We start from the raw sequence: 26,954 nt of genomic DNA, 5'->3' as shown, positions 1-26,954 counted from the left end.
CCCTTCCGCAGTGGGTTAGCAGCGGTGAGGGAGTGACAGACTCTTACTGACTAAAAACCGACGTGTGCCTTTTATGTACCAGGGCTGCGGTAACTCTTTCGAACAATCCTGCAGCTCCGGCAGACCTTGGCCCTGCTGGGGTTGCTCCTCAATAGGTTCCTCTTTATTTATAAAATCCTCTCATTCGTAGTTGTCTTTCAGTTTCCATTCATATCTACAATTTGAATGATTAACATAATGTACCTATGTATAGATAGATAATACAGCTAAATCATGCATGTATGCATGCATAATTAACGACTAATGGAATTATTGTTGACATTGCATAGCTACGTAAATAGGTATTTAATGTATGATTTCGAGCATGGGATGTGCAGAGCCGTGAAGTGAATAACAATTATAGATTCTGTATTACCAACGGAGTGTCAAAGATTAATAGCAGAGTGGACACTATTTTCTTTTATTTATTTCTCGATACATATACCAAATAAGAGAAAGAAAAGTTAGCTTCTGTTATTTTCTCTATCAATTAATAAATTAAAAAGGCGTTTGACATCTAAAATCATATTCGAAATAAAATACAGCTCATTTCATTATAAAAAAAACCAACAAAATACTTTTTTGTGTCATTTTTTATTTAATTCGTTTAATTATGCTAAACGGATCAAAGGGCCAAAATATTTCTTCAATATTTAATTGAACATCTGTTCTACAAATTAATACTCTTTAACCGCATGTCCCCTTACATCTCGGAAACTATAATTTTATCATCATTACGCTTGACAACGCGGAGCACACATGTGGTACACATTGCATACATTGCAATGCAATGAAATTGCATTGTGGCATACATTGTCCGTATTTTAATACTTATTTCCCTATATTAGTGCGGTATAAAACTAAATCCCTGGGTGATCCGATCTCTAGTCCGATTTCGTTCGCTTCTATATTAAGAACGCCTTCGTCTGGCCTCGCAAGATGCGTGTGCGCACACCAAACGCTCGCACAATAAAAACCAAACGTAGTACATATTATATTTTTCCGACGAACCCGACTTAAACCGAGATCACTAAAATTTTCATGTGAAATTGTGATTTAAAATTTATAAGGACGTTTTTGAGTAAAATGGTAAGTTTGAGCTTGTACTCAAAATAGATGCTCTTGAAAGTTGGACATTTTTAAAGTTTGGTTTTATGAAAAAATGGTCGCGTAACAGTTGTCATGGTGGATTGTGTTCTAATTGGCTTTCGTTGATTTTTCAGTCCATTAAGTGTGAATAAGTGAAAAATTATCGTGTGGTTATCGCTGAAGAAGTCAAAATGAAGTTCACTATCGATGTCCTGGGGATTTTTCTTAAAGTCGTCGTTAAGGTTTGTTATTTTATATTTCATATTAAAAATATATTCTTTAAAAAATATATAAAATTAACTATATAATAGAAGTGCAAAATTATCTCAATCTATATTAATTTTAGAAGTTTCCGAGTTTGAAAACTTTCAGAGCATGTGTGACGCAGATGTAAATACTTTCACATACGTCTGTCTCTTTTACTCTCAGATAAATTGAAGCTTCAGCTGGGACACAGATGCCTAACATTTTTATTATAATGTAATACAATGTAACAAAAATAATTCATTCTGACAATGAAATAAGACTTTCATAAATATGAAAATATTTTTTAGTATAATTAATTCCGTCGAGTATTAAATCTAACTGAAGCCTACCGAATATTAATCCTACCTAATAATATGGTGTTATTACCAAGTTATCAAATAAACCTTTGACAGGTGTTTAAACAAAAAAATCACTCATTTCCAATCAAACATTTCCGTAGGCCCAATTTCACCTACCTACTACGTAAACGCCCGATTATCTTAGAACAACTGTTTACGTACAAGTTCAAAACTAAACATTCGTTTTAAGAAAACCTAACGTGAAATTGAGTTTCAAACTAAATATTCGTTAAAAAAAACGAACTTTTATAGTGATAGTGAAGCAAGGCGAAAAATTGACAAACATCTGTTTAACTGATTTCATAATAACACAATTATTTATTAACCTAATTTAAGAGGTCATAAAAATAACAGAATATCGAACGTATAATCATTTGAAAGTTAAATAGAATTGATACAATGGCTAGTACGAACCGATCATCATTTACATTTGACCTGGTGGTTTAACCGACCCTCTTGGTAAGTCTGCTGGGGCGCGATTCTACTAATTTTACTTAAGCGACATACGATTCACATCCGACTGAGATTCAATCACGACTCAATTACGATTGAAGCGTATGTGGCATTCGCTATTTTTATCAATTTCTGTGATTCGATAATGAATCATATTGTCTGAAAATGATTTACGATTGCAATATGATTGTAGAGCAAACAACCGCGTAGACCAAATGGCAGACCAGTCGCAAGCCAATCGAATGTCGTTGGAATACGATTGGTCTTATATCAGTAGCAGAATGCCCGCTAAGTTTAAAACTGCTATTGCGATTCAATTTCTATTCAATTTTGACATTATTAACTTAGCAGAATCGGGCCCCTGTTTATATACGATACAAGTCATGAAATCAATTGTGTAATTTGCAATTGTCAGTTGAACCTATGTGGGTACTGATAGATGATTGATGTGGCAATACTGGGACATATTGATAGTTCATTTTTTGTGGTACTTTGACGACAAAACTAGGTACCGTCCGTAGACGAAACGAGTCATTTCTGGTTTAAAGGAAACGAATATAAGGTGTATTTTAGTACAAAAGCGAACTGCACTAGCTACTAAATAACTATCCGTAGGTCTTGGGAATAGGTCAATGTGGGTTGATATCATTGATCAGTTGAAGCATCTACAGCACATAATCTATTTCATGAAATACCCCGTTCCCAACAAATTATAATATATTGAGTATGTATCTATGTGGTATCTACCTATTAAATTAGGTACTTTCAACGCGACCCGTACCAAAGGACCAAAAGCACCAAAAGTTTGCAAAATAAAAAAAACTTTCAATTCAATAAGTTAGGTCCCTGAACTGAGATATTATTATATGCGATTTCTTTATCCAGCTCGTAAAATTTTATTGATACCAAGGGTTAGTGCAATACTGGGAGAAGGTCCTTGTGCTAGTCAGACTTATCTTCATAAGTTATGAGTTGATAACCCGTCAGACATTGAGTAAAATATATGTTGTAAGTACTTAAGTATGATTTGCCTTAAATGTAGCTACTGTTGTGATGATGTAGGCAGTTATTATAAACCGCAGTTTTGGATTTAATATCTTTTATTACCTTTATAACTATACTAGCCGTTTTCCCGCGGTTTCACCCGCGTACCGTGGGAGCTACTACCCGCACCCGGATAAAATATAGCCTATGTTACTCGCAGATAATAAAGCTTTCTAATGGTGAAAGAATATTTAAAATCGGTCCAGTAGTTTTTGAGTTTATCCATTACAACCAAACAAAGTTTTCCTCTTTATTATATTACTATGGATAAAGGTAGGTTAATAATGACTTCATTTCCAGTGCATATGCACTGTAGTAGAGTTTAGATCATCATCTTTTATAGCTTAACCTAACGTTTAGATCTTCATGTAGTCAAAGGGATCCCAATCTTCATTTATCGAGGACCTGAGTTATCAGTGCCACAGCAACTAATTTAAATATCAAGCACAACTATCACCTGTACGAGTAATTATTATACGAGTAATTCGATAGTACTAGGTACATTGAAAATCAAAACAAAAGTCATTGACACAATGATCATGATTAGATACGGCAATTTCCTATCGAGCCAAAATCACAGAATTAATCACGGCTAAAGTAATCTTGGCTACTAAAAATTCCAATCTTTTGAAGCCCCTCTAGTGACTTGCATACAAATGAACAGACCAATTGAAACTGAGTTAGAGCACACTGCAAACTTTTAGGCGGCCGACAGTTTGTTTGCGCTCAAAAACAATTATGAAGATGAATGGTAGTCACGATGTCCTATCTGATTTTCGGCTACGGCGGCTATCCTCATATAAGGATACAGCCAACTGCGCAGGACATATTATAATGCACAAGTGTTTGCGCAGACACAGGTGCACTCACTATTCCTTCATTCTCATAGTCTGATGGGACTTTAATCCCACAATGAAATGGTAGTACGCACATTGCAAAGATCAGGTATTTAGCCGGTATCAGACCGACTGAAAACTTTGATCGGAATTAAGATCTTAGATAGATAGATTTGATCTTAAACTAGTTAAAGTAGGTGACATAAAAGGCAGTCTATCTCTTCCAGACCACCTTAGGATGGATTGAGACGAGAAGGCAAAGATTGTATGGTAGGTAGTTAGGCAAAGACCTTTTTTTTGCCAACTTTGGATCAACTATCAGCCGACTATTTAGTCGTCAGTATGTACTCACTCTAACAATGAGGATGTGTTCAATTGATAGACACACACCATTGCAGTCAGTAGTTTATATGTTATTTCTTCAAATCAATCGTGTATTGTGATCGTTTATTTTTTAAAATAAAAGTGTCACTAAGTAGTGTTGGTGATAGTGTGCTGAATTTTGGCTTTGATAATGACGGTAATGTAAATAAGAACAATTTATATAATAGTTTGTGGTTGTGGTTTTATTTAAATGTTTCGTTAGTCTTTCAGATGTGTATGAATCTTAAATAATAAGTTAAACGTATTCGGATTCAAAAGCTGGTCCCACAAACGCTGATCGATTCGTCTTTTTAAAAATTATATTGTTTGCTTCCATCAACCTGTAATTATTATTTTTATGCTAAATTTTGGATCACGAATGTACGAGAGTAACGTAATCTTCCTATTCTCATAAACTACATATGTATGGCAATTTATTTTTTAAATTAATAGCAAAAATCCATTACAAAACAATGCAGAATAAAAAAGGGTAATAAAATAAAATGAAATAAGAACAAGACAGCAAACAATGCTCCTTTACTTTTACTCATAGCTTTTGTACTTCAAATTGCTTCAGAAAGTTTGCTATATAATCTATGTTATTCACATACTTCTTCTCTATGCATTGAATAAAATAAAAAAACAGCCAAGTGCGAGTCGGACTCGCGCACGAAGAGTTCCGAACCATTATTTATAAAACCGCATCTACATTGCCGGTATCTATATCGAGCAAATAAATCACGTTTGTTGTATTGGAGCCCCCCAAAATATTTAATTTTATTCTAGTTTTCAGTAAGTACAGTTATCGGCACGAATCTTGAGCTCTGACCTTCACCTGCGCAGAAGTAATTTATTGGGTCCCTTTTGTGGTACGAAGTGAGGCGCGGGGGCGGGCTAAAGCGGTGATTGGCCCGCAGTGCATCGCGTCATAGCCGTCACTCGGGATTAGTTCTTTGCTAATAAATCACTTCTGCGCAGATGTAGGTCAGAGCTCAAGATTCGTGCCGATAACTATATTTGTTGTTATAGCGGCAACAAAAATACATCAACTGTGAAAATTTCAACTCTCTAACTATTACGGTTAATAGAAAACAACCTGGTGACAGACGGTCGGACAGAGGAGCGAAAACAATAGGGTCCCGTTTTACCCTTTGGGTATGCAACCCTAAAAACTATATTTCTTTTTCTCTCTAAAATACTAAAAACTAGGAAAATATTTTGAAAGCTATGCGATCCTAAGCTGCTGCATTCCTGTTTCCTAGGAAATCGTTTTCAATTCCAAGGAAATCGAGTCGAGTTTTTGATTTTCTTTAAATTCTCTCTTTTGCATTTTAAGGTAATAAGGTCAACTGCGTTGCTGACTTCTTTCTGAATAAGATTTTGATGTTATATACCAAAATTGAATAAACAAAAACAAGACATTTTTGATTATGCTCGCGCTATGTTAACAAAAATTATTAATTTAAAAAAACCCCCGACCCAAAAAAAGTACGCAATAATTATGACAAAAGGTTAAAAACGCTAAACCCTATAAAAAGCAAAAAATAACTTTTAACACTACGTAAACTAAATTTTGTCGTGTCGGGGGACCGCTCTAATTCATTACTTTAGATACGTGTTTTTTTTTTAAACGAATGTTGTAATTAGGTAGGTATCATTTGATTTATGTAAGTATTTATGAAGGTAAAAAGCGGTCCCCCGACACGTCAAAATTTAGTTTACGTAGTGTTAAAAGTTATTTTTTGCTTTTTATAGGGTTTAGCGTTTTTAACCTTTTGTCATAATTATTGCGTACTTTTTTTGGGTCGGGGGTTTTTTTAAATTAATAATTTAATTTTATTTCATGCTTTTTAAAGGAGCTCCTTAATTTTTCCTTTAATTTATTTTATCTTAAGATGGGGTCGCTATATGCGATCTCGGCCAAAGGAAGCTGTTTAACAATCCTCATGACAAACTGGCTCTGGGAGAATTGCAGAGATTGAGAAACAATAAAGATTAACCTTTGGACATTCTAGATTTTCAGCAAAAATATAAATCGGTTTATCCGTTTCATTCCGGCATTTCAGGGTTTCATCCGCCACATCCCATTTCCAGCATCAGGTTCTCGTCAATCAGAAACATGAAGAGAACTCGTCAAGACAAATTCAACGAGCCCAAACTCGATGGGTTTACTAAAAGGCAGTTCAGGGTTACGTCTCCTACCTTCGTGCCCTAACAGCAGACCAGCTCAGTGGTTCCAAAAGACATTAGTGTTTCAAATTTCAGATCCCACATATACTTGCAAGTAAACTGAGCGTGTAACATTCCTATCACATCTAGCAAACGAGCTGATGACCTTGAAGACCTGAACCGATTTCCACCAAACATAGCTAAGAACACTCCCGACTGACATACCTTTTAAACAAAAAAAACCGCATTACAATCGGATCATCCGTTTGGGAGCTACGATGCCACATACACACACACACACACACACACACACAGACACGTCAAACTTATAACACCCCGTCGTTTTTGCGTCGGGGGTTAAAAATAAACATACTAGAAAATTATAAAGAGTAAAAGCCTTTTCACACTGGAAGATTTTAAAATCGGTAAAAAATAGTAAGGTCGTTTTAACGAGTATATCCACCATTGAAAACAATTGTACAACCGAGTAGTTCAAAAACTGTTACTATTACTGTTACAGCCTTTTTATCGTCCCACTGCTGGGCTGCGGCCTCCTCTCACACGGAGAAGGGTTGAGCATTAATCACCACGCTTGCTCAATGCGGGTTGGTGATTCCAGACTTTATAGTCCAGGTTTCCTCAAGATGTTTTCCTTCACTTTTTTTTCCAGCCATTGGTGTTTGCGTTCAAAAAACCGCGCGGAAAACCAGCTGCTGTGTCAGTCATTCAATTTTGTCTTAATGCACAATGCAGTTTATGTTTACTATTTCTAACGAGGTCATTGTTATCAATACTATAATGCCTACGGTCGTGCATCTTCTAGTTTACTGCTGTTATGAAAGTGCCTTGATTTTATGACTTCAAAGAAAACATTTTAGACCGGAAAATCTAATTTTACGTTGATATAGTTATAGGCACGAATCTTGAGCTCTGACCTACATCTGCGCAGAAGTGATTTATTAGCAAAGAACTAATCCCGAGTGACGGCTATGACGCGATGCACTGCGGGCCAATCACCGCTTTAGCCCGCCCCCGCGCCTCACTTCGTACCACAAAAGGGACCCAATAAATTACTTCTGCGCAGGTGAAGGTCAGAGCTCAAGATTCGTGCCGATAACTATATCTTATTTTTATTTGGCATTTACTTACAAAAATAAGTTCATTTATTGACACAATATTAACACTTTTTTCTATCTTGTATTACCTAAGTGTATAAACTGAGTGTTAACCAAAATTAAGACTAGCTTATACGCTTACAGAGGCTTTCAAAATCATTTTGATGTAGATAGATTACAACCTTTTTTTTTTTTTTCCGACGTCAAAAATCTTCAAATGACCCCTCCCGCTGTGGGTTAGCAGCGGTGAGGGAGTGTCAGACTCTTACTGACTAAAAACCGTCGTGTTCCGTCATAGGCCTTTTATGTACCAGGGCCGCGGTATCTCTTTCGAACAACCCGCAGCCCCGGCAGGCCTTGGCCCTGCTGGGCCCCGCTGGGGTTGCTGACATCTCTTTGAGGAGCGCGTGGAACAACGCGCGCCGTCGACACGGGTCTGTCGTCTAAGCAGACAGAGGGACGATGAGCCACCCGAACTCACCGCCCACAGACCCACGCCTACGGTGGCCGGGAGTCATCTCGCGACACCCGGCGCCCATGGTGTCTACCTGGTCCAGCGCGGCGGCCGGGATGAGAGGTGCGAACTCTCTGGCGTTCCGCCTCCTCCTTCTCGAGCATGACCGCTTCGCAGAAGGAGGCGACGGCATCCCATTCCCTCTCGCCCCGGACCATGGCCTCAACCAGGGCCGGACGCGAGAGGTCGCCCTTCCCATGCGGGGCACACCTGGACTGTGTGGTCCACCGTGTCCTCGGGGCTGTCCGCACAGTGGTGACACCCGGGCGCCTCCTCACGACCGATGCGGTGCAGGTACCTCCCGAAACAACCGTGTCCGGTGAGGACCTGCGTCATGCGGTACGTGAGGGCGCCGTGACTCCTCCCGAGCCACTCCTCAAAGAGAGGACTTACCGCCACGATGGTGGCGTGCCCTGCACTGGGTTGCGACAGTCGCTCCCTCCAGGCCACCATGAGATCGCGCCGGAGCTCCGCCCGGTGCGCGACAACTTGCCGCGGCAATGGGGTTTCCCCCCGGCGCTGAGCCTCCTCGCACCAGTCGTACAGGCGCAAGAAGACCCTCGCCTCCAGATCCCACGGTGGCAGTCCAGCAAGTAGGCCAGCTGCTTCGCGGGAGATCGTGCGGTACCCCCGGATTAGCCTAATGGCTATCACCCTTTGGGGCACGTTCAGGTAGTGTACAGCCCGCGGCCGTACCGAACGTGCCCATACCGGGGCCCCGTAAAGGGCCATGGACCGCATGACCCCCGCGTAGAGTTTACGGCAGGGGGCGTTTGGGCCTCCCAGGTTGGGTAGGAGCCGCTTGAATGCAGCACCTGCCTTCTCCAGTTTGGGGCCCAAACGTCGGAAATGCTCGACGAAGTTCCACCGGCCGTCGAGGACGAGTCCCAGGTATTTCATCGCCCTCTCGACGCCGATGGTAACCCCCCCCACCGTGACTTGGGAGCCTGAAGGTGGCGCGTTCCGAAGCCCATGAAAGCACATGGCCTCGGTTTTGTGCAAGGCCACCTCCAGGCATAGATTACAACCTACATACTGACTGACTGAATGACTATTAACCAATAATAGTACTAACCCACCTTAAGCTAGAAACAATCAAAATACCATATGGTCGACATTCTGCATCCATTTTAATGGAGGTCGTCTTGTTTTGACAGATATTTTTCGAAAGATCGTTCGTTCGAAAAATGGGGCATACATATAATTGATTGATATATTAGCCGATAATACAAAAGTATAAAAACCACAGCCCCAACCTTCTTTCTATTCTGTGCCATGATCTAAGAGTTAGCAGGAGTCCAAGTGTTAGTGTGTTGATTAAAAAATATACATCAGCGATCTGTTTAGTTGCCAATCTTTAAATAGATCTGCGTAGGAGTTGTTTGGTTTTCCTATGTTTTGTTACCGAGGTGGCCAAGCGTTGCATAGCCGTGAATTCATATCGTAGTAAAATCCTTTGATATTGATGACTGAATAATATTTCCCAGTGAGCGGGTTATGTTTTATAGGTCTAGCCAGCGTGAAAATCAAAACATTTCTGACTTTTTGATAACTCACAATCAATTTGACAGAATTCTTACACGGCTACTTTTAATTCACTTACGCAATTTACTTAGTGAAACCGCTGAGGGAAGTAAGTTTTTTATACAGAAACAGGATTTGATATTTATTTTGCTTACTATCTTTTTTCGACGTTTTGCTAGCTTGTTTTAGGAGACTTAAAAAAAGCCATACAACCTTCCTTCTTACTTTGAAAGAATTTCTTAATTCTAATCAGCAGTTCTTGAGATTAGAGAGTTCAGCTAAACAAACTTTTCCGTTATAATATACACGTAAAATCTATTTTTATTATTACGCAAGCAGATGTAATGTTTATTATGTTATTTTCTCAATGTTTATTTATATTTCATGTGCGTTATAGAGGTGACTAGCATGTAGGTATTATTATAAGCTGAAAGAAATATAATTTTAGAAGTGCTTTACAATGATACACAAAATGCATTTGTGCGTCATACAATAAATGATCACCTGTAATATTTAGAAGGAATACCCTTGAATTTCAGATGCATTTCTTTTATTCTATGACTAACGTCTGCCAGTGGTTTCACTCACGTCCTGTAAAAAGTTAGTTACAGACATGACAGTATAACAGCGACGGCGACCAATTTTTCGACGCCCTTTATTCAAGTTTATTTTTCATGTAAATTTAGAATAAGTTTTCGTTAAAACTATGAAAACATTGTGTAAATAAATAAAAAAATACTAGTTACACTTACTTGCGTTACTAAGAATGACATAACAATATAATAAATCAGCACGAATACCCCGAAACTGTGGTAATTACAAAATATCTAGTTTAGCCAACAAGTTGTTAGAACACATTAAAATTGGATCAACTGGAGTTCAACTTCAAGCTGGTTCAGTTAAATTGGAAATGAATAGTTGCACTTCACAGTTTTAGATGTAAAAGTTAGATAGTTTGAAGGTATTGTTTAAGGTTCTAATTGTTAAAAGCATAACTCGCTTTTATGTTGTCGGATAAATTATAACACAAGGAGTCTTTTGGGTATATTGGGTATATTGGTATATTGGTATTTTAAAAAGAGGAGGAATATAAAGAAAAAAACTTGTATATTTGTTTATTTAATGTTTTTAGTAACTTTTCTGGAATATTTTAAGTATTAACCTAATTTTAAAGATAATCTAGAAACATAAAAAAGCAAAGTGTGAGTTTTATTTTATAACGTAAAATGTATGTACCTAAATAATAATGTAAACTGTAAAGGCAATTTAAGTTAGGTTATTTAAAATTATAATACATCATGAATACTATGATTATTCATGAGTAAAACTGAATTTATTTCAATTTATTATGAAAATTAAATTAATTAATTTAATTTCCCAATTCAATTAATATCAACGAGAAAGCTTCACGCCTGTAATCAAATTAAATGGGATTCCGTACAATTTTCATTAAGGGTCACCCTTTTTGCAGTAACCGTGTTCACGGAATCGTTTATTTTAACTTTTAGTTTAAACACTAGTTTTACGGACGCCGAAAACTTTTTAATTAAAACCTTTTCTGGAAAATAGACGAAAATTCAATAATTTCATCGAAGATTTTAGATGTTACTATATAGTTACTACTACTAGAATTATGGACCTTAAACTTTGTTATTAAAATTCAAAGTCCCGAAACAGGTGAATAAGGTAGTGTTTGGTTTTGAAAATTGTACTCCTTTACCCGTCCAAGCACTGGTACAAAATCTATAATAATGCCGGGACACCTTTTCACACACGGTCGGTTAGCCCCATGGTAAGTTATTAATTAACTTGTGTTATGGGTGCTGACACAACTGATAAACTACATATAGCTTCATTTATACATATTTATAAATACATATCATAACACCCAGACCACGGCCAACAAGCATGCTCATCACACAAATGTCGACCGAACCGGGAATCGAACCCGGGACCTCAGATTCGGCAGTCCGGCTTGGTGACCTTTGCGCCACAGAGGTCGTCAAATCTATGTACACTTAAACGTACATTTCATATGAAGCGATTTCTATTGATGGAAATCCTACAAGGATTTTTTGTTTTGCGTCTGTTTATTTTATGAGAATTTAATAGACTCCTCCTCTAATGCGTAAAAGCAAGTTAGGTAGTTTTGTAGTTAGTTACTCTAGCGACAAACAATCCTACGTACAAATTCTGTCTGTCAGTAGCAATGACGTCTACTTTACCATACGACTCACTATCGAATGCACAGACGAGACGTCGATGTAGGGAAACATACTGCTCCTTGTTTTGCGAGTGCACTTTCAATATGAGACTTAAATGCCCCATGCGAAAGTTTGTATGTATGGATGTTTGTTCCTCATTCATGCAAAAACTATCAAATATTTTTTTATGATACCTACTTGTTTGTAATGTAGCTTATATACCTATCAGAATAACTGCATCAGCTGCATGCTACTAGAGCAGTTAATGATCAGATTAACATATACCTAAGCTACTATTTATCTGGATGTCGGGCTACTCCCCGATCTTCTCTTCGAGGGTAGGGTGAAACCGCTGGCGGAAGGTAGTAAAACATATTTATATGTGACTGGAAAAGTTGTATCAAGCGTTAGTTAGGTTAGGTGATAGGTAGGAAAAGTGTTGGAGCAGAGTAAGTGTTACCTACCAATCAATCCAGTGTTAGTACGAAATGCTACTAGAAAATAATACACAGGAAACCAATAATCTTTCAAACATGTAGCCCGTTAATGTCTAAACCGATAAACAAATCGTAAATCACTCAGCTCGCGAATAAACATAGTTGTAGTTAGACCAAATAAACTCAAGTTTTTAGTAGTTTGAGTAGTTAAACACGGAGATTACGAACGAGCTGGAGTGAGTCGAGGATGTGTGGAACTGTGTGAAGGTGATTAGTGGTTGAAGAAGCAGGGAAACCAGTTGAAAAGTAAAGTATATTGAGATATTCTTAGGTATTTTTTCAATTTATTAATAAATTTTAGGTAATATGCACAGTTTATTCTAGCATTATTTTATATAAAACTTGAATTAATTAATGTATTTACCTTAATATTCTAAAAAATATTTAGTTGAAGTTATTTACGGTACCTATATGTATTGAACATATAACGTACATAAAATTGTGTTTTGACCACAAATACTTAAAAACGACTTGCTTACACGTATATTTTATTTCAGGAAACTTAACAGCTTTATTATAACAATATTAACCTCCTCAGAAATTAAAAATAAAAAAACATAAGAAGTAGCTTCTTTCAGCATTCTGTCTTTCTGCTGAAAGTAGCTTCTTTCAACATTCAGTCTTTCTGCTTAAATAAATCAAGTTTAGCGTTAGGGTGCGTCCACATCTGGCGAATGCGCAGCACGCGAGCCGATCGCGAGCTGTCCGCGAGCTGCGCGCGTGCAGTCACTGCAATAGTTCGGTGCGCCTCTTTAGCGCAACTCACGCAAGGCTCGTATAGAGCGCGCGAGCGGCGCGCGATCTGCGCGCAATCAGTTCTCGCCCTTACTGTTCCGTATATTGGCTCAGTACTATCGAAGATGGCAGACGTCGCGCGCCGCCTGCGCGCCGCTCGCGTGCGGCGCTTAGGTCGCGCGCGAGCTGCGCGCGGGCGGCGCAGAAGCGGCGCACGAACAAAAATGCACGCGCGCAGCTCGCGGACAGCTCGCGATCGGCTCGCGTGCTGCGCATTCGCCAGATGTGGACGCACCCTTACAGTCTGCAATAATCTCCCGTATACATGCCATCCACATTTTGTCAATCACTCAACCGTTAGGCAAACAGACTGACTGCAGCTAGAGTTGTCAGTTTCGAGTAGATAGCGATAGATGACGTTACGAGCTATGGCTCAATGTTTAATGGGTTTTAGTTATATGAACTTGGATAAAGCCATGTATTCACTGGGAAACAATGTTTCAGATACACAGTTTCTGAAACATCACGTAGATGTTTACAGCAACAATGTTTCGGAAACTCTGCCGACCACATCGTCCACAGAAACAAAATTATATGTTTCTGAAACAAAATTATTTGTTTCAGAAACACGTAGATATTGTTTCTGAAACAGTATTATAAACAATTGTTTCTCAGTGAATACATGGCTTAATATGAGGAGGATATAAATGAGTTATAGGTAATAAATATTGTGCTCTACTGTAGACAACTTTTTAACCAGTAGTAGGTAGTAGTAATTTTCAGTTTTCAAGAACCAACTATTTTAACACAGTAGGTTTTCAGATATTTCTATATTTTGTAGTAGGTACCTGGATTTTGCGTTGTCAAAACAATAAAGCGTACATTAACATATTTTAGTTAACAAAAATAAAAGTGCGAAAATGCATTTCAATCCAAGTGATGATTTATTTTAGATTTATTATATGTATAGATATTATTCCGTGGATATTATACACAATTACTTATTGCATTCCTCATTATTTGGTCATGCACCATGGTTATGAACCTCTAAACATAACATCCAAAAAGTTTGGACAATCGATAATAGAACTACATCTTCCATTTTTGAAGTCAGTAGAAAACTCCAAAGTTAAAAGTCTCGCCGATCACGGTTAGCTATGCATAAAATTCACATTTATAGGAGCCTAAGTTTTTTTTGTCTTTTCACTAACATCCACGATGGGAAAAGTTAATAAAAAAAGAGAACTTTTGAACTTTTCAGGGTGTTTTTTTAAGTTCGATTTTTCGCTTTTTCGAAGCCAGTAGTTCGTATATTTGATGAACTCCCTGTATTTAAGGTTATGGTAGTAAAAGTATTGGAGTTTTAGAGTCAGTTTTTTAAATTCTGGTGATGTGAAGTTGGTCTTGTAGTGTTGTAAAAGTGTGGATAACTGCTCGTAATTTGAAGTATAGGTGTTGAAGTTTTCCTTTACTATGTTTAAAAGACTTTTCTGGAACCAAATTATATCATTACCTACATTTATCTACAATAAGTACAATTACATTTTTGTAAGGTTTGAGAAAAATATATTTCCTTTAAATTAAAGCACTTAATTAAAAATTACTATTATCTAATAAATCATTTCTGCTTTACCTATAAGCCCAAATCAAGGTACCTACACTTACCTATTTAGAAAACATATATAACTTAGAATCGAATCGAACCCGTGGTTGAACTTGAGAGGCTGCTTCTTTACACACTAGGCCACCTAGGCCACCACGACTTTCATCCAAGTCAGACAATTCAAAGCTTCCTCATAATCATAATTTATTATGTACGTACCTAGAAGTACCTTTTCTTACACGTGTTCTTCTCAAGTTCTAAAATTTCAGGCACGAAATTTCTAAACTAATAAATGAAGCCGCACTAAATTATTCAGTATCTAGGCAAAAACTGACGTCTTTATAACCTAGATTAGCTTTCGCTAACGACCTAAGTTTTTGTAGCCTAGTCAGCTTGATTTTTATTCTGAACATACAAAAATTAATTAGTTTTTTTTTTAATTTATAGGCAGAAACATGGAAAGACTTAATTTTTCATGTTTGTGGATTTGATTTGATTTGGGAACAGGGCAGGAAGATGATGATGATGATGATGATGATCATGATTGACTGACAGTTTATTTTCATCATCATCTTCCGCGTCTGAGTTTCGAGTTTTCCCAACTATATGTTAAGGTCGGCTTCTAGACTAACAGTTTATTTTGAATCCTATCAAATACCAGCCGGATACCTGATTGTTGTAATGTGCGCACTATCATTTATCTCCATACCGATTCATGTGCCGTTTGTAGTATGTGGAGACCGTTTGTAGTATCTCATGAACTGCGATAGTTAGAGAGTTGAGATTTTCACAGATTATATATCTGTTGCCGCTATAACAACAAATACTGAAACCTAGAATAAAATAAATATTTTGGGAGGCTCCCATACAACAAACGTGATTTTTTGCTCATTTTCTAAATAATGGTACGGAACCCGGAAGTTTGAGAGAGAACCCCAAGTTTGAGTCGGAATCGCGCTTCGAGCGCGATTCCGACTCAAACTTGGCCGGTTTTTATTAATTGGTGATCACTTTTTTGGCAGCAGATACACAGAAAAGAGTTTTAAACTAGTTATGTCTGTAGTATCCGTGGAAAGTTTTTAACATTGCCTTTAGCACAAAGCATTTGCTTAATTACTTAAATACTTAATTGTTTTCGTTGTCTTCTACGTTTTAGGTAAATCGATTTGCTTTAGGAAATAAAGAAGTATTCTATTAAGTTTGTACGTACTTTAAAACAGAACAGATTTTTAGTAGTACTCAAAGCACTGAAAGAGTCTTGCTATGTTAAAAAATCGGACACTTCTCCACGGAATAAAAACAATAGCCTGACGATAGTTCCCAACAATGTATCAAGGTATCTGTTAATTAGCTTTTTATTGATACTGTTGTAGATATTTATATAGATATTTACAATACATATAAAAACAATCCTAGTAAAACAAAAAAAAAGAAAACTAAAAAGCGTCAAAAAAATTATCCCCATCGCTGTCTACTGGGAGCGTACCCAAGAGGCTGGCAGCATAATTAGCTTACTAGAGATATAAATTATGTGTATGAAACAATCTCTAATCGCGTAACAAAAGATAGATAGTTTATAGAAATCCACACTTCGTAGTTCGAAGTTCCGCCGATGTACATACTCCCTGCCTACTATAACTCTAGTAACAGAGTTTAGAACACACATTTGCAAGCTGCAAGCATTTCGCGTCGTCTAACATAAACCTACTCCACAAATATTAGCTGTCGCCTTCTCATCCGTGGTACACATTATTTATCCCCGTTCATCCTTCCCATGGATAACAAAAGAATAACGGAGATGTGATAATGCAAAATCTCCTAAGAAAGCAGACCACCAAAATGCCGGTTTTTGGTAGGCAAGGAACGTTACTCTAGCTCTGTCCTTACACGCCTTCATTGAAAACCGCCCATTATTATCAAAATATAAATATATAAAATATATGTATGTTAGTCTTTAAGGTATTTATCTATGGGCCAATGTAGCCTGAAAATAAAGGTATTTAAATTGATTTGAAAATAAAATCATCAGTCAATCGATCAAGTTTGACAAGGAACCCGAACGCCTCATTAGTTTTAGTAACTGATCTCGCCTACTGTACGTTGCTTGACCTACAGGAAAGCGCCTGACCTACATTCCTTATGGCATCTCCGCTATCGTTCCTTCCTCCGCGACTCCTCACTTCCCCAGGGTATAATGTTTTCAGTTACAGTTTTGTTTATATTGCCCACACTTGCTTCAATCCGGGTGGTCCCAGAAGTAGAGTTCGTAAATAATTTATCTATTAGCAGTTTATCCGGGTAGATTACTATTTTTTCAGGTCTTTACTGAACTGTAGAATGGATAAAGTATTCGCTGTTTTATTTAAGTAAAAATAAAACTAATATGCCTTTCTTTCTTATCAATAACTCTACTGAGAAAAAATCGATGGTTATGAGTAAAATAGCTTTCGCCAGTGGATTCATCCGCATTTCGTGGGAACTATTCCACACACTTGGATAAAAGTACCCTTCCTCGATAAATAGGTAAAAAAATCTTTCCGTGTTAGATACATGGAAAGCACTTTTGAAATCTGTAATGTAGTAACTAAAATTATGGCTTCCAAGGAAACAAACAAATTCTTCTGCTTTACAATATTATATAAATTAGGTAAAGTGAGTCCAATATTATTAGTAGACTTGCTAAGTTTTAACAATATAATTATACAGTTTATATTTCCTGTTTCCTGAAATAACGGTTCCCTGAAGGAATTGAAAGTACACCATAATCAACTTCGTCTTTTTCTCGATATAAAATAACTTTCCAGCATTATCAAGTCCATATTTCTGAGAAAACCTAATATAAATTTTACTTCGAACCTGTTTTTATTATTACCCGTATCTCGGAAATACAAAGGGATTCGTAGTAATCGCACCTAAGTGAAGAAAAGTTGTAAACAATTTGAATACCGCTCCTGTACAAGCTTAGATAGTTTGACCAACTGGACACGCCACTACCGTACCTTCTCTTATGTCAATGGTAGGTATAGAGTCCGTACTATAGAAGAATATGACGCGTGACTGAAGGCACGAGTGAGCTATAACTATTTGTTGCGTAGCCTTGTCCCCTAAATTGGCAAACTTTTTCGCATGTAGTTGCAATTCGCTGTTCATGGCGTGTCCGGTTGGTTATATGCTCCAAGCACAAGTTGTCAGACCGATGTAAAACTCGTCTTTGCTAATAAAGTTTGCGTCTAAAATTGAAGTTGTTGTAACAATCTTGACACTTTTAGTTACTGGGTTTAAGTTTCTTGAATATTTTACGTGAGAGGTATTCTTGATCATATTTTACTTTAGAGCTTGTACGTGCTTCTAAATTTTCTGAAAGCCACTGATAAAATATTTATTTCTGAAGGTTTGAAGTAGCTCCTGTAATTAATCTGAAAATGGAGCATCTTTGCTGACCGCCTTATTGCCATCACAGCATCAGTTCGTAAAAAAAGAAACGAAAACATTTGATTAGTAAACAGGGTCAGATAGACCATAAAATAGACGAAGTTTTAAATTACTATAAATTATAGTTAGCCATAGAAAATAAATGTAAATATACGAAGTCAAATTACGAACCTCCTTTTGAAAGCCATTAAAAAACATTGTTTAATACTACACTAAAACCGCTATCTTTTCTTCTCTTCCAATTAAAACTTCTTTAATTCTTCACCTACCATAGGACCCATGTACAGTAAACTGCACATTAGTGGTAACTGTCATGCACCTTAACTCAATAATAATAAGTACGATGTTCCTATTAAAATATTATCACTGACCTGAAGTTGACTGTACCTACACACTACTCTAGAGGTATACTATGTACTACCCTTCTATACTACTTATTGTCTAGTTTCCACAATTTTGGTAAATAATTCCAAATTCCTCAATTACAGATAAACAAAGTCACATTCGCGCCACTAGTGGTATCAACGCTCTTCATCCTCCTAACATCGCTACTCGCCCACTGTGCGAGACGAGTGGTGCAGAAGGTCATCAAGGAACCCTTCTTGAGGCTCCTGTTTGAAGAGGCGATAGCTGCTGCTGAACTGTGCGGGTGCTGCTTTGAGCTGATTGTTGGTGAGTAAAGCTAAGAAATTAAAATGTGATGAGGGTGGCAAAAATATGAACTCTAATTTATGTTGTTCGGGAATGGGTTATTGAAGATGTGAGACATAAATCTGGCGAGAAGTATTTTGTTCTAGAGGTTAAAATCTTTATGCTATTCTATAGTGGCAGTTTTGTCTTTATTACAGGCTTAGAGGAAAGTTTATAAGAGTTCCGTCAAATTCTGGAACCTCTGAAAGAACCTACTGGTTATCCCAGAGATATGGTTCTTGGTATAATGGGTCTTTATGAGTCTTTGATTTAGCTATTGACTGTGTGGGTAATTTTATCAAACTTCTAGTCGACCGATACTTTGATCGGGTTCTTAATCAGCGAGAATGTAGATCGCACATTACAACGATCAGGTGTCGAACGTCTAAACCAAACAATAGACGGCATTTACTCTGCTATCTATTTTTTTTTTTGTGATTTTAATAGTTTTAATATTCTGGTTCCAGTTGCGGATAACTTCGGTGTAGCGACGTATGCGATATTCCTGTTTGCGCTGACGATCTGGTGGTCACTCAACTGGGGAGATGCTACTGCCTGTCCTTACACACACATTGAGGATGTTATTGAAGGTAGCGTAGATTTCACTTGCATACGATATTTTAGAAAACCGCAAAAAATGTGAATCTGGGTGTCTTCTTTGTCTAGTAGATAGTATATACTTACGGAATGTAATTTGGATACTTATGGAAACCAAGTTACTTGAGTGATAACGTTAGACAGAGGAACATGAGACAAGAAGACATGTTGCGTTGAAGGCCGAGATGATGAAGATATTTTAAAACATTTGCATCATTTGTAGCAGAGATGAATGTTAACATGAGAAGGACTACTTCCAGGAATTCAATTTTAAGTTTCAACAGTTTCATTAAAGACGACATGTAAGGACAAATTCCACGCCATTATAAATACACTTCATTCTACTTGCATTGCACTACCTCACACTTGTTTAGCAAACAAACATTCTGATCCAGACCCAATTTCCTGCTACTGAACTCCACAAACATACCCCAACAATAATTTCTCTTACCACTTTCAGGCAAGGGTGACATTCGCAAAGCGTTCCTGAAGACCTGGGCTGAACTGACGGGAGGTATCCTGGTGTTCAAGTACGTGCAGATGTACTGGGCGCTGGAGATCTCTGACACACACAAGGACAAGGCTTTTGAGGATTGCAAGGCTGATTTACAGGTATGTTGAACTTTTTTTCTTTTTGGGCAACTGGGAAAGTGGCAAATTGATGTAGAACTTATGTCTGCCAAATGACTGGTTTTTTACCGGGAAAAGACATCTTCCATTTGAAAAAATATATAATTTCTTTCATTTTGAGTTTTTTGCGTTTCTTCTTCTATCGCCTGGAAGGCATAAAAAGGTTGTACCTAATAGTACCAAAGTATTGAGCAGGTATAATTGTTACATGGCCTTTTCGGAGGATTAACATTGTAGGCTAGCAGAGTCCCTGATATTCTAAAATTTAACAAGGCGATTTCCTGACGGCGCGGAAATAGAATCCAAGAACATCGTACTTATTAGTACTTATACCTAGTTGATGCTGTATTTAATGACTTTCTAAAAGTTACAGCATCTATCTCAACAATATCAATATAGACTTCAAGTCTTTAACAGAAAGCTCTTACTGTTTATTAGCGCTCGCGATATTGTCTTCAATTATTTGCGGACAAGTTGCGAAGTCCATTATCTTGTTTTCTTTAGCTTACAACTGATTGTTTTAAGGTTTTGAACAATTGAGAAGATCGTCAATAAAATGTATTTTGAAAGACTTGCTTGATTTAAAAGTTTTGTAACGTTAGTGTTGCCCCCAATCTCTTTGAACCCTCTCCGATTTTGAAAATTCTTTAACCAATAGAAAGAAACGTTAACAAAATTTGTGAGTATCGTAGGTAGACTATTTTTTGTTTTGGAACAATTGGGTCTAGTTTATTTTGGTAGTTAGTAATTCCTTGAAGATCGGAGTAAAACCGCGAAAAACACCAGTTACATACAAAAACGAATGACATCATCCAGTTTAAACTAACTCTGTTACAACCAGAATTCAAAATAAACAACCCAACTCGTGTGTCTTAGACTTAATTAAACGAAAGATTAAAATGATATCGGACAGGCGCTATGCACAAACACGATGTTTGCCTGAACAATTCATATTAGGGAATTAACTTGTCTACGAGGTTCCGCAGTGTGTATTTCTACACTAATATTATAAAGCTGAAGTTTGCTTGTTTGTTTGAACGCGCTTATATTAGGTTGTTCTGGATAGGTTTGCAGGATTCTTTCAGTTGTAGACAACCCATTTATCGAGGGAGTCTATAGTTTATGTCATTAGTCTATATGCTTTTTACGCAGATGTTCGGTTTAGTTGCCACGGTACACGGGTGAAACAGCTAACCGGGTTATAAGATAAAACTATGTAGCTTCAGTCAGCTGACAAGCAAACAAACAACTTAAAATATATGTATACGTTTCCTAGCGACATCATCATCTTCCTGCCCTTACCCCAATTTTATTTGCAGTCAGCGCAGCGTGTTTTCTTCTACCATACTCTTCTGTCTGCCGTCATCTCACAAATAATATTTCCTAGACATTTATTCTCGAAATATTTCATTAGAATGCACTTCAAAAAGAACTTGACGTCCGCTATGACGTCTGGTTTGATAACGAGGTGCTAAATCATGAAGTCCTTTCCAGACAGGGCTGCATTTTAATAAATGTCAGTACTAGAGTCCGTCAGGGCACACTTTTACATATAATTCGTAAACGTCCCGTTTTTATTGTACCTCTCACATGGCGAAAACTATTTTTAAGATATATGCAGAGCCTTTTGCACTGTAAAGTTTCTTCTTTATTTTGGTATCAACAAAGCACAAACATAATTAAATAATAGAAGTACAACTGCGTAGTGTTAGAAAATTCCTTTTCTTGTTTTTTATTAGGTGCACAGAAAAAAAAAGTCGCAAAATAATATATGGTACTTTTATCTGTTGAAATCAGTTCAAACGTCAATGTAGAAAACCATCTTACACAGCATAGCTACAATGTAGCAAGCGAGATTCATATCACCTCTCACGTGGAAAGGAAACGAACCACATCTTCCAGCATCCTATAATTTCCCCAACAATATCCGTCACTACATCCGAAACATCTGAAACTACAAAATTCCTATTCTAAAGGAACAAATGCTTTTTGAGGCAGAATTTCAATCAAGGAGAAAGGAAAGATAACGGAAATACCATAAGGAAGATAGGTCAGGCGCCTTCTTGTAGGTCAAACAACGTATGGTAGGCAAGATGAGATACTAATGAGACACGCAAGTCAAAACCAAGCTGTGAAAGACTAGTCTTGATTGATTGGTAATTTTAATTTTTAAAATAATGTGCGGGGTCCATAAAAGACGTGTAAGAACCGAGCTAGGAAAGTTCCTCGTTCCCCAAACACATGCATTTTGGTGCGCTACTTTTTTACGAGATTTTGCGTTATGACATCTCTGACACTTATTTTGTTGTCCATAATTTCAATACATATGCTGCCATGGCTGTCGTGACACGTTGCTTGTCAGTGCATGCATGGATTTCTAATGTAAACGTGACTAAGGAAATAGATTTCAGACATGGTGACTAAACGTTGTAGCTGAACAAAAGCGTTGGGCTATTCTCGAACATGGATATATTAGAGCTGGATGTGAACTTTGTTGTTCCATAGGTTCTTGTTCGAGCTCACAATAATGGGATTACTATTATTCTGTAGCTTGTCTGTATTGTCCTATTTACAAGATTTCTAAGAAGACATGCGTTGATCACCATTTGAGATTTTAGACATCGTTTTTGAAGATCATTTAAGATGGAACCACTGTCAAATACATAGACACATGGCTCGCCTGTTAGATTTTAACATTAATTCGACTTAAATAATATGAAATGGTATATTTTGAACCAGTTAATTGCTTACTAGCTTTTGGAAAATTGTTCTGTTCTTTGACTAATAAAACCATGGTACAGCCACCATTCATAGTCGCTTTAAAATTCACCCATCTGTATATTTGAGCCACTTCTTTCCAATGTTCCATATCCAGTGCTAATACGAGTATATCTATGCAACAGCACCGCTCTCGCTTCTCTTCGAAAAATGTAGATATTACGGCAAAATGCGTTCGATATCGATTCGATATTCTGAGCATTTATTTTATCGACATCAGACTTGCTTTAAAAGCTAGCTCCAAAGCGCTTTTGTTTTTCTTCCTATAAAATTCCGGATAATGCAGTTTTATGAAAGTCTTACGGCAAAATGCTAATGCTACCGAAAGCAAGTCTATCTTTATCGAATAGGAAAATGAAACTCGACGATCACTAAGTTCACTTTTGAGCATTCTCAAAATTCTGTCTTATTAGTATTTTTGTTGTATCTGCCTTGCCTTTTCCCAACTGTGATTTACAATTTACGACTGCCAATCTGATCTCCTCAACCCAGTTACCTGGGCAACCCAATATCCATTGGTAAGGCTGGATTTCAAACTTTTCTTCTGTCTTGTTATTACCCGTAACGACGGTCAAAGATGTTCAAATCTTTGAACAGCCTTTTAGTTCAAAATCATCTCCCTCGTAATATCCTCCTGTTATATGTTTTTTTTAATGTTTGAATTAATCAGTACATTTCTCTTTTTCCAGGTGCCAGTAATCTACGGTGCAGTAGTCGAAGGCATCGCAACCTGCCTCTGCCGCTTAGCCTCCAAGTCCCTGGGTGACCTGAACCCTCGGTTTGCCACAGCCATCGACTCCTTCATCGGAACTTCCCTTGTTGTCGCTGGTGGGTTTAAGACAATTAATTTTGATGGAATGTATATTCACACTGATAAGCCTTAACTGATCACTCATGTTACATTTTAAATTAGATTTATTTTTTGCTACAACTACACTTTACTACAACTTACCTACAATTTCTTTGCGATACAAAACATAATTTACCTACACTAATTTAAGTTACAGCAACAGTGATTTATATAATCGTCAAAATAATTTCATCAATCTTAAAATTTTCTTAATTGACTTTTCCACAAAAACATACATTACTAGCCGTTACCCAAGTTTAAACATATTATCCCGTAAACAGTGGCAATATCACTCACACATGCATGTGCTCGATGCAAGATACTCAGTACTGGCAGCACCGATAGCGCCAAAAACCTTTTCCATGAGCATACGTGTGTGAGTGATTTTTTTAACGAACATGGTAGGTACCTTCACAACTGTACATCTTTATTCTGTGCAAATACTTTACATAGTTACATTCCCATCAGCTTTCCCCGTAACTTGAACCTCGCTTCTCGCACTCACACATGCATAAAGCACCCACACATACTCACACGTAGCTCCATGTTGCAGGGGTCCTCACTAGGCACACGGTATTCGTCTACCGCTACCAAGACAATAGTGCCAATGCGGACCTAAGCGTGTCCATCTTTTGCAAAGTACATTTAGGAAAAGGTACATACTTGTGTAACTAAATGTCCACTAACTTTAATGCTACCGGATTTAAGACCCTTTCCAATAATCTACCAATCTGTTACCTTACTTACTACAGATAGGAATTCGTCATTCTCGTAATGCCTTAATTCTATCTCTAGTAAGCTAATCAACAGATACTAAGATAGATTATTGGGAATGACCGTTAGTAGGTGTGCATGTTTCAACATTTGCATCACATAAGCCATTTGCATCATTATCATTACCAACATTGTCATGTTCACTGTACAAGACTTCTCATTTTTCATGATCATTTTTTTTAGGATGTTGTAGGTAGCTTTTGTTCTAGTAGTACATCATCCAATAGTTTTATGTAATGACAAATTTTAGCTTCTTTACGGAACACACTTATAACGTGGAAATTATCTACAGTGTAGTTAAATTCTTGCAAGTCCACATTAATGTCTGGTTTCTCTTTCCAGCCTTCGACTATTCCGGTGGTTACTTCAACCCAGTGCTGGCGACGTCCTTGAAAGCTGGTTGCGAAGGTCATACACTTCTAGAACATGCTGTGGTCTACTGGATAGGAGCGTGTGCAGGGTCTATCCTCTCCGTCTACTTGTACAAACTGCCAGCTATCCAAAAGTATGTTAGGGGCACCAGTGTGGCGAATGGTGACAGCATTTGGGCCGACAAAGAAGACTAATTTTCTTTTGTCAAAATCTGGTTTGGAGGTTATGCTGGGATTTTTTTTATGATATCAAATTACCCTACTGTCTTAAATTATTCAGTTTTCGTAGAACAATTTAGTAAATAACACAGAAAATGAAATATTAGACCATTGTGCCCAGATATGATGTCGGTTAGTCCTCAGAATAAGTTATAAAGTAATTCAGAATTTTTCGCACTTTGCAATATTGACACTTCAGCTTGAAAAGGTTTTTAATATAATAAATGTGATACGTTCTACGAATCCCTGCAAATACAGCTTTATTATGAGTTCTTGAAAGCTTTAAAAAGTAATATAGTAGAGCTTTCTGCGACAAAAATAAATAAATAAAATTATATTTATTTCAAATTCCAGCAAGTTGGTATTAAAGTATTTTTTGGTCTTGTTTTACATTTAATATTTTTACAGATGATTCAAAAATAATCCCAGCATATTCTCTTTTAAGTTTTTGCTTATTCTGTCCATTACTGCGTATTTCGCTAATTTTGTATTATTCCTTACAAAGTGATACCCACGATTCTAGTCATTTCACCTTATTCTAAGTATTATTTATTTATTGTTGAATCTTTATTAAATGCATCTTTTTAAGTTCATCTTGATTTAAGTTCGGGCCATTGCAATGTTACAGCTGATACCGCCATATTTTATTTATTTAACATTTTTGTTTCTTTTTAATATTTTATACAAGTAAATGGCAATACCAAATATCTTTAAAAGTGTACAAACCTTAGGAAGAGATAGATTTTATATTTTTTCTATCCTACGTGTTGAAGTATGTTTCCCAAAAATATAATAAGTGCTACGTGCTCCCGTTGTAAATAAATGTTTAATTTATTACAATACACTATATTTTTTCTTCTGCATCCTAGTTCCTTCAGACGGTAAGACAATTTTCTCTCTACAAATCATGTGGAATAATGTATTAAAAATGCTCTATCTGGGTCCAAAGCCCGCATTTTCAACATGACTGCAGGAGTCGTTGATAAAATGAAAGACAGTAACTTCGAAACTTTCCCGATCCATGTAAAATCAAGTGCACTTTTTAGTTCGAAAAAAAAAACAGTCAAATAATTATTTATGCTAGCAAAAATTTGCACTGGAAACCAAATTACATTTATGTATATGCTGGGCATCGGAACCCTCTCACACGAAGAAGGATTGAGCGTAAAAAGTTATTATATCTAAACCATTATTTAAAGAATTTCGTACATTTCATAAGACTTAGTTGAAATATTTTAATCTAGACACATACAGATGCTAGGCCATGATTCAGTATTCCGTAGGGGCAACAGTCATGATTTATGCCCCTCTCAGGCGAAACACGACCGTCTCAGGAGGCTGCCTATGTAGCTAATATACTTGTAACATGAGGGAGAATTATGTTTCTCTAACTACGTTTATATGTATCTATGAAGAGGGATGTCTGTTATTGTGTGTTTGTATGTATTTTGAAATTAATTTGCCATTTTTAGGCCCAAGTTAAGTGACAACGTAAACCTCAGTTTTCATTATAATTACTATGAATTTGACACATGCAATTTTCCAAGTAATCTTGTGAAAATAGATCTGGATTTCATACTGTTATTTTGAATTGTATAGAAATTTATATTTCCGATCTGAAAGTAAAACATAGCAACGAGGACGTGGCATCAAAAATGATAGGACGAAACAGTAATATAAAAATTAACTTACACCTACATAATATGGGCAGTTTACGACTACAAAGAAAAAATAATCGAAACACAATTCGATTTTCAAATCATCAAAAAAGTTCCATTTCATCTGACTTTGAAATTAAAAAGGTATTATTGTCCAAAGCCAAA

At 36.9% G+C, this 26,954-nt stretch overlaps 1 protein-coding gene across 2 annotated transcripts; it reads left to right on the top strand.

Annotated features, from left to right (window-relative positions):
* Positions 1–920: 920 nt before the first annotated feature.
* On the top strand, positions 921–25,973 carry LOC124638992 (aquaporin-11). 2 transcript variants are annotated; one of them, XM_047176180.1, is made up of 8 exons: positions 921–1,128; positions 1,263–1,370; positions 18,711–18,894; positions 19,380–19,502; positions 19,970–20,121; positions 23,607–23,745; positions 24,321–24,422; positions 24,884–25,973. In XM_047176180.1, the coding sequence occupies exons 2-8, from the start codon at positions 1,320–1,322 to the stop codon at positions 25,105–25,107; spliced, it is 975 nt and encodes a 324-aa protein (XP_047032136.1). In that variant the 5' UTR covers positions 921–1,128; positions 1,263–1,319; the 3' UTR covers positions 25,108–25,973. The 2 variants fall into 2 exon arrangements, with proteins under 2 accessions (XP_047032136.1, XP_047032137.1); XM_047176181.1 differs by lacking the exon at positions 24,321–24,422 and having other exon boundaries at positions 928–1,128.
* The last annotated feature ends 981 nt before the right edge of the window (positions 25,974–26,954 follow it).

Source organism: Helicoverpa zea, chromosome 18, assembly GCF_022581195.2.
Source record: "Helicoverpa zea isolate HzStark_Cry1AcR chromosome 18, ilHelZeax1.1, whole genome shotgun sequence".
NCBI classification, from domain to species: Eukaryota; Metazoa; Arthropoda; class Insecta; order Lepidoptera; family Noctuidae; genus Helicoverpa; species Helicoverpa zea.
Note: the sequence above shows the minus strand (reverse complement) of the source record. Positions and strands in the feature narration are given on the sequence as shown.